Here is a 13,853-nt window from a genome sequence, read left to right as displayed (position 1 = left end):
TGTTGCTTTCATCAACTGCTGAAAGTTTCAAAGCGATCGTTCAGTCGGTATAGCAATGGTGAGCATTTGAACTTTTTCTAAGGTTAGGTCACGTGGAATAACTTGGTGACCTAATCTTGCATCACCTGGGTCTCACATTTTTACAACATGTGCAGAAAAAATATATGATAACTGATAATGTATACTGAAAACGGCGGCGCTGCGCGCAGCCGTTTTAAAGATATTTGCGAAAAACCTAGGGAGGACGTGACAACGCCCCCCCCCCCCACGGCGTGGGTTTTAAACTCTCGATTTTGACGACGGTTTGGCGCCCCCGGATTGCCAGGTCGCCCCTATTTCAACTTGCCGCCCCCCCCTCCCGAAAATTCCTGGATCCGCCCCTGTGAAAGTATCTTGCAGTTTTAGCGCGCTTGTCACTGTCAGTGCAGAAGACATTCACACTTTTCCTCCATGGCTGTATGATGGTGATTGGTGAAGCAATGAAGCTGACCAGACATAAGATCGCAAATTTGAAAGTACGAAACATAAGAATAGTTGGCACTACAACTCATACCTAAACAATACGCAACTTGTATGAAACCAGCTTTAGGGTTGGCAAGACTGCAAATTTTGATTTACCTAGAGGCAAGGATGCTTGACAAGGTGATCTTAGACGTCCTAGGATAAGTTTGGAAACGGGATGAACCATTCGATGCCTTTAGGGCTTTACCAAGTTTCGCGGCGTTACGTGGATCGTTTTTTCCATACACGATCAGTACCCATCTACTTTTGGAGTTTTCGGTCTCAATCCGTCCCCCCCCGCCCCGCCCCCTCCCCCCCCCCACCCCATTCAAAAACCCGTGGCGCCGCCCCTGCCGAGAACTGTAATAATATTGGGCTTTTTCGTTTGCTGGCATTCGAGGGCCGCACCTCCGAACATCAACGCATTCTGATTTAATTGAGATAGTTTCATGTTTGCAATTTGCATTGACTGTTTAAAATCAAAGGTAACTCTATTTACTTTACCCGTTCTGCTTTCAATTGTATTAGTCAATTTTCACAGAAACATGTTTTTATTTAGTAGTTGACTTTTTTTCTTTCAGCGACATATACACCGCATCGCACCACAAATGCCGACTGTACATATTGATAGGTAACAAAGGCTGTAGTAGACTGCGGTTCTTTTTCGCCTGGGATTCGCTGCAGGTGAGTCGCGTAATGGGTGTTAATTGCGCTTGTTGTTTTCAAGGGTGAATAAGGTTACGTGGCTTATGCCTGTTCATAACTTAACTTGTATTTCCTTTAGGTTATTGTTATGTTCGTCGCTCACGTTTTATTCATCCCCTGAATGACAGTTGGGGAAACTACGAGGAGCCAAACAAAAATTGGATCAGCCAATCAACGGCTGGAGTGGGCGAGGCGATGACCATATATGGTCATAAAATCAGACAACTTCATCTTTCAATGCGTCCTAGCATTCAAATGAAAAAGTAAGGCATAAAAATGTTTTTTTTAACCACACAAGGCCTACACTCACTCGGTGCTCAATTAACTGGCGCCTCTAAATTGCAGTTACAACACAAGGCCAAACAGTGATTGGCAAATATGGCGGATTGAAACTGACTTCAAAAAATGTAAGCAGTACCGTGGTTTAAAAATGTCAATTTTTATGATTTTGTTTATGGTTTTTCTAATTGTGGTTTGGGTTAAGTTATTATTTTAAAATTAATATCTTTGTTTATTGCAATTAGATAAAATTTTATCAATTTTCTTTCAAAACAACAATCCATTTATTGAATGGCCAGCTGATTGTGACACCCAGAACCTGCAGAAAGGCCATTTTCCTATCGCCATTATCGAGTCAATTTGCCGAATTTAATCAAATCACGCTAATTCCTAGTGGAAAATGGAAGCCTTTTCTTTGTGATAAGTGGACACGATACCGCAAGTACCGGCTTGTTATACCAATATCGTTTTTCACCCTTAGTAGCGGGGGCGGTATTAGTATATGTTAGGTCCGAGTGGACAATTGTGACGCTGTTGATACAAATATGTACCAGCAAAAAATTTAGGTTTTAGGTTAGGTTAGGTTGTAGGTTTGTAGGTTTTAGGTTTTAGGTTGGTAGGTTTGTAGGTTAGGCTAAGTTAGGTTGTAGGTTTGTAGGTTGTAGGCTGGTAGGTTGTAGGTAAATAGGTAAGGTTAGGTCAGGTTTGATTATGTTTTTTCTCTTATTTCCAAGACATATAAGTATCATTTTTGGATTCAGGATGTCAAATAATGTAAGAATATGAAAACTTTATCTTTAAACAGTCACTCGGACTCAATGTATACTTTTACCGCGGGGGCTGCATTTATGCCCATATAAGGTCATCAAAAGTCCATTAATTGACCAATCAATTTTTGGATGTTCACCTCATAGTTTCCCCAACTGAGAATGCGTTTACCCACGTTGCTGGCTGCGTCATACCACCAGTATAACGCCTTTTGGGGCGACTAACGGAGCGAGCGAGAGGGTGGGCCTTGCACGTGCGAAATTGCGAGGGGTACCTCCAACTGACTTGTGCACGGCACCCTACTAACTGGTCTCTAGCGATGTGCCAAATTTGGGCACAATCGGCCCAGCCGTTCTCGAGATCTGGAAGCGGCACCCTGCACGTGCGCACGTGCAAAATGGGTCCCAACTGACTTGTGCACGGCACCCTATTAACCGGTCCCTAACCGTGCACCAAATTTGAGCACAATCGGTCCAGCCGTTCCCGAGATCTGGAAACGACCCCTGCACGTGCGCACGTGCAGCAGCACCCCAACTCTGGCACATGTATATGCAGTGCCTAGTGGGTGCCTACCTACATGCCAACTTTCAGCACAATCGGCCAAGTAGTTACCGAGATATTGCAACAATTACAAAACTGACACCTCTTCGTTTTGCACGTGGCACGTGCATAAGGGGTCACCCACATGCATCGGGAATAGTCCAATACTTGGTAGAAGGAATGAAGCTACCCTACAAAAATTACCGCGTGTAAATCGGTCAAGTGGTTGCTGAGATATAAGCCTCGCAAAAGCGTGACCACGGCCGGCCGCTCATACTCAGAAATTTCCGTTAATCTAAGGAAAGACTACGCTCGCTTCGCTCGCTCCGTAATTATTGATATTTTTAATGAAATGATTTGGAAGGAAACTAATCCAATCTGCACAAGATGTGCCAGTTGCTTGCCAGCAGTTATACTGTTACTGCGCCATTGAAATAGCTGATCAATCAACAAACCTTAGCCTTACAGACAAAAAAAAAACTTGTGGCCACTTGGGAGGAGTTGGCCTGACAGTGCATATTTGGAGACCATATTACTGTATGCCTGGCCTATTCAAATACATTAGCCAGAGGGGTGTGGTAATAACTGGTGTAAGCAAATTGACCACGGTCAAAAATGCATTACCAGAATGCACTTAAGCCAGCATTTTGGGATGGTCTCGTTCCTAAGTCGGCTAAGAGCTTCGGTCCAGAAAATAAATTTATCGTTGGCATACAGTAAAATACATACCAAACTCGGCCGGTGATAAATTTTCAAGACCTCAGTCCTTACTGATTTTTGAACTCGGCCTTCGGCCTCGTTCAAAAATCCAGTAAGGACCTCGGTCTTGAAAATTTATTTACACCGGCCTCGTTCAGTATTATATAACACCAATTCTAGCACCTTTAAATATTATTTATGATTCTTGTAGGCTGTAGCTTGCAAATTTTAGGAATCTGTAGGCTATGATTTTTAATATGTATTATTTGCATTCAGTGACGCCCATTGCTGCAAGCCCTGAGGCCTGAGGGCACCTGTCCAGAATGGCCACCTAAAACTGCTGGGTGATACATAATAGTTTTTGTCTTGTAACTTTTCACATGTGGCTTGTTAACTTTGCAGTGGACTTACAGATTAAGATACTGGCATTTGGCATTTTTGTGTTGTTCAAACTCAGTTGGTTACTTCAATTTACCAGGAAAATAAGCTAAAATTGGAGCACTCAATTTTATGATCCTGTGACAGCACTGCCTCCCATAGAGTCCTGTATAAAGGATCTAAAAATGACACCATTTTGGTACCCTTCTCATGAAAACTGCTTGGACTGCCTGAAAACTAATAGTTCCACCCTGGAAATGTTGTGATTGATGGACAAATGAACAAGGAAAAGATTGGTCCTGAAATAATGCTCAACTTCCTGTAGAACATGCTGAAATATGACTCCAAACTATGAGGATATGTTGATTAAGAAAACAATATAAACAAGCTTACCATGATGATTAATTTTTATAAATACAGCTCCATATAAAATCGTCCTATCTTTCTGAAGTACAATCTTTTGTTTAAAAAATAACTAATTACAAAATTAATTTGCGAGAAAAATAGTTCTGCCTGAGCAGCAGGATCAGCATTATTTTTAGCCTATCAGGTGATAGGAGGATCTATATTTGACTCTGGTGGCAAAATAGGATCAATATTTAGCTTATGTTTAGGACTGATTTCTTCGCTGGAGAAACATTTTCATTTTATTTTTACTGCTCTATGATAATATTTGACAATTTCTCTTTCTGTTGATACCATTCACTGCCCACTGGTCTGAGAAGTGTTGCCTTGCTGTATAAGGGCTGATAAAAGATTACACTTTTAGGGGTATCTCTTCAACATGGGACAGGACCACAGGGAGCACTGCCGCTTCAACCCTATTGGCCGTAGTGTCTAACGGTGGCGGCCATATTGCGCAGACCAGGAACCGGCTGCCGCCTGTGTTGAGGAATAGGGAATTCGGGACCTCGATTTACGTTTGCGGCCGCCGTATCCGTTACGATCAAGTTACGTAGATACGGAGCCCGGCATCTTACGCAGAATTGAGTGGGGAATACGATCGTATCTTCAGAATTCCTCAAATTCACTCGCCGGACCTACATTTGCCCCGGCCGAGGGGATTGATTGAACCCACCTCGCTAATGCGCCGCTAATTCAACTAGAATTAAGCGGTAAAGTGGTCGTATGCGGCAAAGTATAATGCAGAGTGACTGGTAGGAACCCGCTTTCAAGGTCTCAGGTCAACCGGTGACCTCTGAGGTCAGTTCAAGTGATCTAAGGCACGGGTTCGGTTTTGGTAAATAACTTCGCCAAAAATGGCCGTAGAGCCCCGATTTTAGCATCATCGTGTTCAGCTATTTCAGGCGCATCGAGTGATATGCTTTTTATTCGGGTCAGGTCAACTTAGGGTGTTGACCTCAGGTCAAGGTCAGGTCAGCACCCCCAGGTCACGAAGTTGGTCGAAAGAGGTCATGTCGCATATCATTCGATTCGGCAGGTCTTCCTGAGTCCATTGGTGGCTTTCCCGACTCGCTAGCTCAATTTGATCGGGAGTTATTGAAGAAAAATTGTGACCCTTGTGACGTCACAAATGACGGGCAACAATGCAAACATGAAGCATAGAACCTTGCAAGGAGTGCATGAAATCATGATTCTATATGCTTGAGATAGTTTCAGATCATTCTCGGCGCCAAAATAGCAATTTTCATATTTCCCCATTGACTTATAAGGGTTTAACGTATTAGTTCCTTGTATCTGAGGATTTTTTAGGATTTCATCTTGTTCTCCACTCAATTCTGCGTAAGATGCCGGGTTCCGTGTCCACATAACTTGAACGTAACGGATGCAGTGACCGCAAACGTAAATCGAGGTCCCGAATTCCCTATTCCCCAACACGGGCGGCGGCCGCTTCCTGGTCTGCGCAACATGGCGGCACCGTTGGACACCATCTGGCGGCCGATGCGCCTTCCACATTATGGAGTTCAGTGGACAGGACCATTAAATAGAGGGCTCTAATTTTAGCTTATTTCCCTGGTAAGTCACCAACTGAACTGGCCTTCAATCACTAATGGACTCATTTCCACCAGCATTTCTTAAATGAATAACATGCGCACCGAGCAGGCCCCTGAGATCTCGAGAACGAAGCAAGATAGCGACAAGCGGTAAACGGCATCGGATACGCACGGTCAAGGTCTACAATTTTTACTAAGGTCATTTTCAGGTCAGGTCAAAGATGGCGTCACAGGGATCGAAAAAGTCTAAATGGCGGCGCTAGATATGGAGAGTTTTTCTCGAATAACTTTCGAATTAGTCAAGATAGGAACAAACTAAGGGCATCATCGTGATCCTCTCGTCAATCCGCATCGAATGATATATATGTTGACCTCGAAAGGTCAAGGTCAAAGGTTGACCTCAGGTCACGTGACCTCGAGGTCATCATGTAAATCATTCGATGCGTCTTGACGAGCTGAACACAATGAGACCATCCGCGCGGCTGTATCTTGTTCCTGTACGGAGTTATTGGCAAAAAAACCTTTGGTGACCTTTGATGACGTCACATGACCTTACAGCTGCCCAACAGCAAAACAGACCTCAAGGTAGTGAAGGTTGATCGTATATAAAGTCATGTATGGTATATGGGGCCATTCCGACCCGTTTTAGTGGTAAAAACAGGGAGTTGATTTTTCCCCCATTGACTTATAATGGGGAGGTCGCGAAATTGACCTGACCTTAGGTCACCGATATCAAAATTCCGAGATATACAAATTGTAGCTACTAATGACCTAATACCATCCTGCGACTTTCAAAGGCCCTCGACATCTACTGTAGCTCTGGCACGGTGACAAAGTTGCAAAAAAGTGACTTGAGGTTGGGTCATTCAAAGTGACCTGGTGACCTGACCTTAAAAGTTAGGAGGTTCAAACATGCACACCATGTGTAAAATTGATGAGGGAATAGTCGTACCAAATTTCGCGGCGCTACGCGCCGCGGTTTTCCCGCTATTCACGAAAAACCTCAGGGGGGAGGGCGGATATCCGCCCCCATCCGCCCCCCGTCGGTGCGCGTGTTAAAGGTAGTGTGCCAGCTTTCTTGGACCATATGGAGTTTATGACCCGGATAAGGAGAACCGGATTTTTAGAACTTATCCATACCTTCAAAACTCATGGAAACGTCTTAAATTCTTCAAATTTTGAGTACCCCAGTGCGAAATTCGCCCCGACGGGTTGTCGGTCGTACCCCAACCACATTTAACACCACTATGAACAATAAATGCACACACTAAAATCGCTATTACCGATAGGCTCATCCAATCAAGTTTCGATAAACCCGTTCATCATCATCTCCTGCGGTTTCGAACACGCCTGTTAGGTGGCTTCTGATGCTCGTCGAGGTCGGAATTTCCAAATACGCGTGGTGCGTCGGGCCGCGCGCTCTGACTTCGGCCAAGAAAAATGCGTCAGCTGATCATTGTCATTTCTGCCACTTGCGTGTGGTGAAATGGGGTCATAACTTAAGAGACGGCTGTTTCATATCAATTATTTTACATAAAATCATATTTCAAACCATAAATTAATGTTCGACAGCCAAATTAAAGAAACAATACCAATACAGGCTTACAGTTTAAGTTCGACATTGTGTTTTCTACGATTAGACAGCTGATAACTCATTCCCGTACGTCGTAACTCTATAATGACCTTTGCTTTTTGTCACATGTGCGCCGCATTCGCGATTGTTGCCGACGCCTGTTTGCAGGTCAGCCCACTACAGTTGTTATACATATCGAAAAACCGATAAACTTTTAGGCGAAAAAGGCACTATTCCATGCCCATTTTTGATTTTTTTTCGATATTAGGTAAAAACAGAAGCTTCTTATCCTAGGAAAAATAAAATGGGAAATCATTGGAAGGTGGCACACTACCTTTAATGCATGTGAAAATGCTTTATAAATGAATGAATCAAGGGCCAAGGCTCATTTAATGAATTTAAGTTGAATATGCTATGATAATTAATAATATTGGCTGTTATGATGCAATGTTCTAGAATTGCTCCAAGGCCCCTGGGGCAAAGATAGTGGAAAATTTAGACTGAAAAGGTGAAAGGTTGGAAAATCAAGCTTGAAAATACATTCCTCTTAATGTCAAACTTAACCCTCGCCGGACCTATTGGTTTTCTACCAGGGACGTATCCAAGGGGGGGGGGGCGACGGGGACGGTCGCCCCTCCCTGGGCCCTGCCGGGCCCCAAAAGAGGGCCCGGCAGGGCCCGTTGCCGGGCCCGTTAGGGCTTAGGCAGCCCGAAAGCGGGTCGGAAGAGCCCGCTTTTGGTCTATCCAGGGACAGTTTGGGGCCGGCAGAACCAAAAAGCGGAAGGGCCTGTTCAGAAGGATTTGTTCGAGCCTTCGGGTTCAGTGATGTGCCGGGCCATAAACGGGTCCGTAACTGGGTCCTTCGGCTCCACTTTTGGGCAGAACCAGGGCAATTTGGAGCCCGGCAGGGCCCCAAAAGCGGAAGGATCCGTTCAGAAGTCACTTGCACACCATGTGTAAAATTGATGAGGGAAAAGTCATGCCAAATTTCGCTACGCTACTCCCGCGATTTTTCCGCTATCCGCGAAAAACCTCAGGGGGGGAGGGCGGTTAACCGCCCCCTCCGTCGGTGCGCGGGTTAAAAAGGGAACATTTGCAACGGTCATTCACATTGGAGCCATGTAACAGAAATAAACCGTCTTTAAAGTGACTATCCCACCTCAACATAAGTTTTGAGCTAAGATAGCCAAATTGGGGTCCCGGACTCGCACTTACCGGTTTGGGCACTCACAACATCGAGAAAGGCTTTAATTCGGAGATATTTAATTTCAAAATTGCAGCACTTAGGATTCAGACTTTCAGAGCGGCTAATGCATTTGAATACCCCCCCTGAATTTGTGACGTCAGCGCAGATCTAGCGATTTAAAACCTTATACTGACATCTTTGTGAAGCAGTGGTGGTGTATGCTATTTGCGCGCAACATCTGCCGCAAGTGCCGCACTTTTCAAGATACCAAATTATTGCTTCCAAATGATGTCGTAGGAAGGAACAGCGAAGGCTCCGAAAAATAACCAAAAGTAATTGCCTAATATCTCAAAAAAGCGGTTTATGTTTTTCAATGAAACTTGGTAGATATTCATTTTTGTTCAATCTGAACAATGCTACAGTCGACGCCACTTTGATGCCAGTTCATTTTTTTTTTTTTTTTTTTGAAGGTGGGAGGGTCCATTTAAAAGCAAGGCTATGTAAACCTTTAAATAATACTGATGCTGGTCACTTCGACCGTACACAAAGAAGACCTCAGGTACATACTTCAGCAGCTCAGTTACATCCACCAGGTCTGAAGTTCGGTCCGAAAATCTCGGGGTGGAGTGACAGCTGCATAAGCCAGACATTTTAGAGCATTCACAATACTCAAGTAATACCCTCACTCTCAAACGGCCATCCTCCAGTGCTAGCCAAAGCGACAGTCGAAGGAGCTCACCATGGCCTGAGAAGGACCTGGTGCTGGTGTGAGAGGACCTCGAGACGTCCAAGAGGTATGAGACGGTCCAAGAGATACTCAGTGTGGGACGTGGGCCTATATTGGTCTGACCCCTATACAACCGCCATCCACCTGTCCACCAGCCACCACGACCAACAGAACCCAGCTCTTATCCCACTCGTCCTCGGGAAACTGCTGTTTTTATATCGTCATCCACGGATTCCACGTGTGCCGACGCCATATACTTCAGGTCAAAACAGGCTTCATATATTTCGACCAGGGCACTAAAATTTCGATTAACCAGTTAAGAGCATGATTTCAGGGCAGAGAATATCGACCCCGACTTCGGAGTCGAAGTCTGTGACTCCAGAAAACGATTTCGGTGCAGTGTCACAAAATTATTTTAATGCTTCAGTGTTAGAGGGGAAAATTCCTCACCAAAAAAGGGATGAGGGTGGTATGTTCTTGATAAGATTAGCCCCCCCCCCCCCCGAATATAAAGAACAGAGGAAGGAAAGTTTGCACACTTTTCTGTACAATGGTAGAATATGATGCGATCATGCAAGCAGATGCTCTTTTATGTGTGGTAAATTTCTCTTGAAAGTTGGAGGTCTGAGTGGAAAATTATTTTCATTTGGGTGCCTTGTTCCACCCATATTGACAAATTTCGGTGACACTGTTTCGGTGACGCCAGCTCCGACTCTGGCCAGAACTTCAGTTCTCTGACCGACTCCGCGGCTCGGACCCCGCAGTCCTCAGTCACACTACACAAAATAACTTCTAGGAAATCAGTTATACGGTTAACCCTCGCCCGTATTGGTGTTTTGCCAGCCGCGAACGTATAAGGGGGGGGGGGGTCCGTTGGACCCTCCCCTTGCCGTCTCGCCCCTGATCAAGCTAGAGGTTTGCGGAAAAAACGAGCGTGTTGCCCTGATGAGAGGAAGCCGATGGTACCCAATTTTAAGGTTCTAGGTCATCGGTTGACCTTCCAGGTCAGATCAATGACCCAAAAGTCGGGAAAGTCGGGACCTGTTAGAACGTCGTAATTTGTGGTTGCTATGAGGTTTTTCGGGGTGCTGATCGCGAATGTCATGTTAGTTTTGATCACAAATGATGTATTTATGCATTTAGGCCAGGTCGGGTCTGGTCAGGTCAGGTCAACCAGTACTGCGAATACCTATCGGGTATTCGCAGTGCGTGTCAACCGCCTCTGACAGCTTTGTTGCATGTTACGAAGGCACCAAAACTACTTCCTAAATGTTCATATGGTTGCTAAATTCGAATTCAGCTCCAAAAACTAGCCTAGCAACATGTAAAACTCGAAAAAGTCGACCGATGTCATCAAAGTTCAATGACCTGATCTGACCTTCAGGTGACCTTGGCATCCACCCTAATGCATGGGGGATCATCAAATCACATGTTTGAACGCTTGAAACCACGAAAAGACTGCAGACGCGCGGCTAATGCGAGCCGACATACTCCGAATCGCGATTCCGGCCAAATATGGTCTCGAAAAGTAGGTCACAGGTCAAAGGTCATTTGGGTCAGGATCATGAAATTTTCAGGGTAGGTGTAAAATAGATCAACGCGAGGGTACTGAAGTTTCGTTGCGCTCGGCCGCTTTTTACGCGAGATATTTGCAAGAAACCTTAGTGGGGGGGAGGGGGCTGCATCAATCCCCCTGTGCCGGCGAGGGTGAACATTGCAGAATAAGACGTCACTTTTACTTCATTTCGGGCTGACCAGTCACAGGCTCTGTCCTCTGAATGGTTTTCGGTTAGCATGTGTAGAATGGATGGGGGAAGTGGTGCTGGAAATTTGCCAGATACTGCTGAAAACAAGGGGAGAGTAGCTCCCTTTTCGGCGCGTGGGTTGATTGCTGAGCAAATGATTGAACAGATCATATGAATGGATAGCTGGTTTAGAGTTATACAATATGATGGGCTTGCTGTTGTTTTACAGGCCGTCCCTGGTGCCGCCGGAGTTAGACCATGGCCCTGCTCAACTCATCTCGCCGACTAGGCCTGAGCCTGCGGAGCGTGGCGACGCCGGCGGCGGCGCGATGCAGCTCCTGGTGGAGTAACGTCGAGATGGGGCCGCCGGACGCCATCCTCGGCGTCACGGAGGCCTTTAAGCGCGACACCAACCCAAAAAAGATCAACCTGGGCGTCGGCGCCTACCGTGACGATAACGGCAAGCCGTTTGTGTTGCCGAGCGTGCGCACCGCCGAGAAGGAGCTGGTGGAGGCCATGATGGACAAGGAGTACGCCGGCATCACGGGCCTGCCCGACTTCTGCACCATGGCCGCCAACCTGGCGCTGGGCGAGGGCAACCGCTGGGTGCAGGACGGGCTCAACGTCACCACCCAGTGCATCTCGGGCACGGGCTCGCTGCGCGTCGGCGCCGAGTTCTTCTCAAAGTTCTTCACCGGCCCCAAGGTCGTGTGGCTGCCCACCCCCACGTGGGGTAACCACATTCCCATCTTCAAGCACGCCGGCATGGAGGTGCAGCATTACCGCTACTACGACCCCAGCACGTGTGGCTTCGACTTCGAGGGCGCCATGCAGGACATCGCTAAGATGCCGGAACGCTCACTCATCATGTTGCACGCCTGCGCGCACAACCCGACCGGAGTCGACCCGCGGCCCGAGCAGTGGAAGGAGATGTCCAGCCTCATCCGCAAAAAGAACATCTTCCCCTACTTCGACATGGCGTACCAGGGCTTCGCGTCGGGCGACTGCGAACGGGACGCGCAGGCCGTGCGCCAGTTCCTTGACGATGGCCACTGCATCGCGCTGTCGCAGTCGTTCGCCAAGAACATGGGCCTGTACGGCGAGCGTGCCGGCGCCTTCAGCCTGATCTGCTCGGACAAGGAGGAGGCGGCGCGGGTCATGTCCCAGGTGAAGATCCTCATCCGGCCGATGTACTCCAACCCGCCCATCCACGGCGCGCGCATCGTCAGCAAGATCCTGGGCACGCCGGCGCTGAAGCAGCAGTGGCTGGGCGACGTCAAACTCATGGCCGACCGCATCATCGGCATGCGCACCAGGCTGCGCGACGGTCTGGCGCGCGAGGGCAGCACGCGCAACTGGCAGCACATCACCGACCAGATCGGCATGTTCTGTTTCACGGGCATGAAGCCGGACCAGGTGGGGCGGCTGACAAGCGAGTTCAGCGTCTACCTGACCAAGGACGGCCGCATCTCCATGGCCGGCGTCACGTCCGGCAACGTCGACTACCTGGCGCACGCCATGCACCAGGTGACCAAGTAGGACGGCCGCAGCACCGGCAGGTTGGTAGGTGCGAGCGACGAGAGGTGCTCAGGTGGCGGCCGCTGCGACAGCGCGCTGCGTTGTTATAAATGTCGCTGATGGATGCGGTGACGGTCTCTGTGATGCAGTGACGGCCCCTGCGACCCAGTAACTGTCTTGATAACAGTGACGGTCTGTGTGACATAGTGACCGTTTCTGTGACGCAGTGACGGTACCTGTGACACAATGACGGTTTCTGTTACGCAGTGACGCTCTACAGTCTACGCTGCCAGACTAGTTTATTTTACGGATGTGGCACGATGGGATTTCCACGACGGAGAGTCTGTCAACGCGAATGTCTCTGCTTTTTTAAAGCAAATAGGGTTTTCTCTTGGCAGTGAAAAGTGTGTTATTTGGAGGTATTTCTGTGTAAAGGAGGATGATTGTAGAATACATTACGATTGGCGCGGTGTAATTGCTGCGTTTTTAGCTTGTCTTGTTCTTGATAAGGTAGCGTACGCTAAACAAGGGAGATGAAAATGCTGCATTGGGCCGATATATTGAGTACCTTCAAATACACGACACCTACAAAGTTTACTGACCATGACAGCACTCGCACTTTATTTATATGTACAGGTACTATGTTGACCGACACAGCCTTCTACCACTGCTCTGCAGTCACTCTGGAGTAGTGCGCTGCAGCCACACTACCTGCAGCCGCTCGGCTGCTGCCGTCCGTGCCCATCCCGTTCCGAGCCGGTGACTCCGCCGCGTGCCGTCCGCTCTGGCTGCCGCAGCGCGCCGCGCCGGCCCGGTACTTTTCCCTTCCCAGTGGAGGTGCCCCTCTACGCTGTGTCCCCGGCTCATTTAAATCGCGCACATGGACCCGACAGCTGCTCGTGGTGGTACACATTTACAAGTGTTGCAGCCGCTGCGATCTGCAATTGCATACAGCGCGGCCGGGTCGGCGGCGGCGCCGTTAGCCGTGGACGTCGCGCTCAGTGTGGCTGGCGGCGGGCCGACCCGGTGGGCACGGGCCCGCCGCGTGGACGCCCGACGCCCGACGGCCTCCCCGCCACGCCAGCTATAGTTAGAAGCCCCGTCTCGAGGCGGCCCGCACGGCTCGACAGCAGACGCACCAATCGGGCGACGAAAAAAAAGGGCGTCACGGGATGCCAAGCCGGGAAGGGCACTCGATAGATAATGATAACAGCTCTGAAAGAATGTCGTGCTGTAACATAACTAGCATCGTATATGAACGTCCCAAGCAAATGTTACA

At 47.9% G+C, this 13,853-nt stretch overlaps 1 protein-coding gene across 3 annotated transcripts; it reads left to right on the top strand.

Moving 5' to 3' along the window:
- Positions 1-1,022: 1,022 nt before the first annotated feature.
- Positions 1,023-13,063, top strand: LOC122372899 (aspartate aminotransferase, mitochondrial-like). 3 transcript variants are annotated; one of them, XM_043350574.1, is made up of 2 exons: positions 1,023-1,185; positions 11,286-13,063. In XM_043350574.1, exon 2 carries the CDS (start codon positions 11,315-11,317, stop codon positions 12,593-12,595), a length of 1,281 nt encoding a protein of 426 aa, XP_043206509.1. In that variant the 5' UTR covers positions 1,023-1,185; positions 11,286-11,314; the 3' UTR covers positions 12,596-13,063. The 3 variants fall into 3 exon arrangements, with proteins under 3 accessions (XP_043206509.1, XP_043206523.1, XP_043206516.1); XM_043350588.1 differs by lacking the exon at positions 1,023-1,185 and adding an exon at positions 1,392-1,414; XM_043350581.1 differs by lacking the exon at positions 1,023-1,185 and adding an exon at positions 1,414-1,613.
- The last annotated feature ends 790 nt before the right edge of the window (positions 13,064-13,853 follow it).

This window comes from Amphibalanus amphitrite, unplaced genomic scaffold (genome assembly GCF_019059575.1).
Source record: "Amphibalanus amphitrite isolate SeventyFive unplaced genomic scaffold, NRLGWU_Aamphi_draft 000037F_arrow, whole genome shotgun sequence".
Lineage (NCBI taxonomy): Eukaryota > Metazoa > Arthropoda > Thecostraca > Balanomorpha > Balanidae > Amphibalanus > Amphibalanus amphitrite.
The sequence above is the reverse complement of the archived record's forward strand: the minus strand, read 5'-3'. Positions and strand labels throughout refer to the sequence as shown.

Bases quoted from the DNA above. Each gene is read 5' to 3' on its own strand.
- LOC122372899 (XM_043350574.1), top strand. From the start codon at position 11,315: ATGGCCCTGCTCAACTCATCTCGCCGACTAGGCCTGAGCCTGCGGAGC.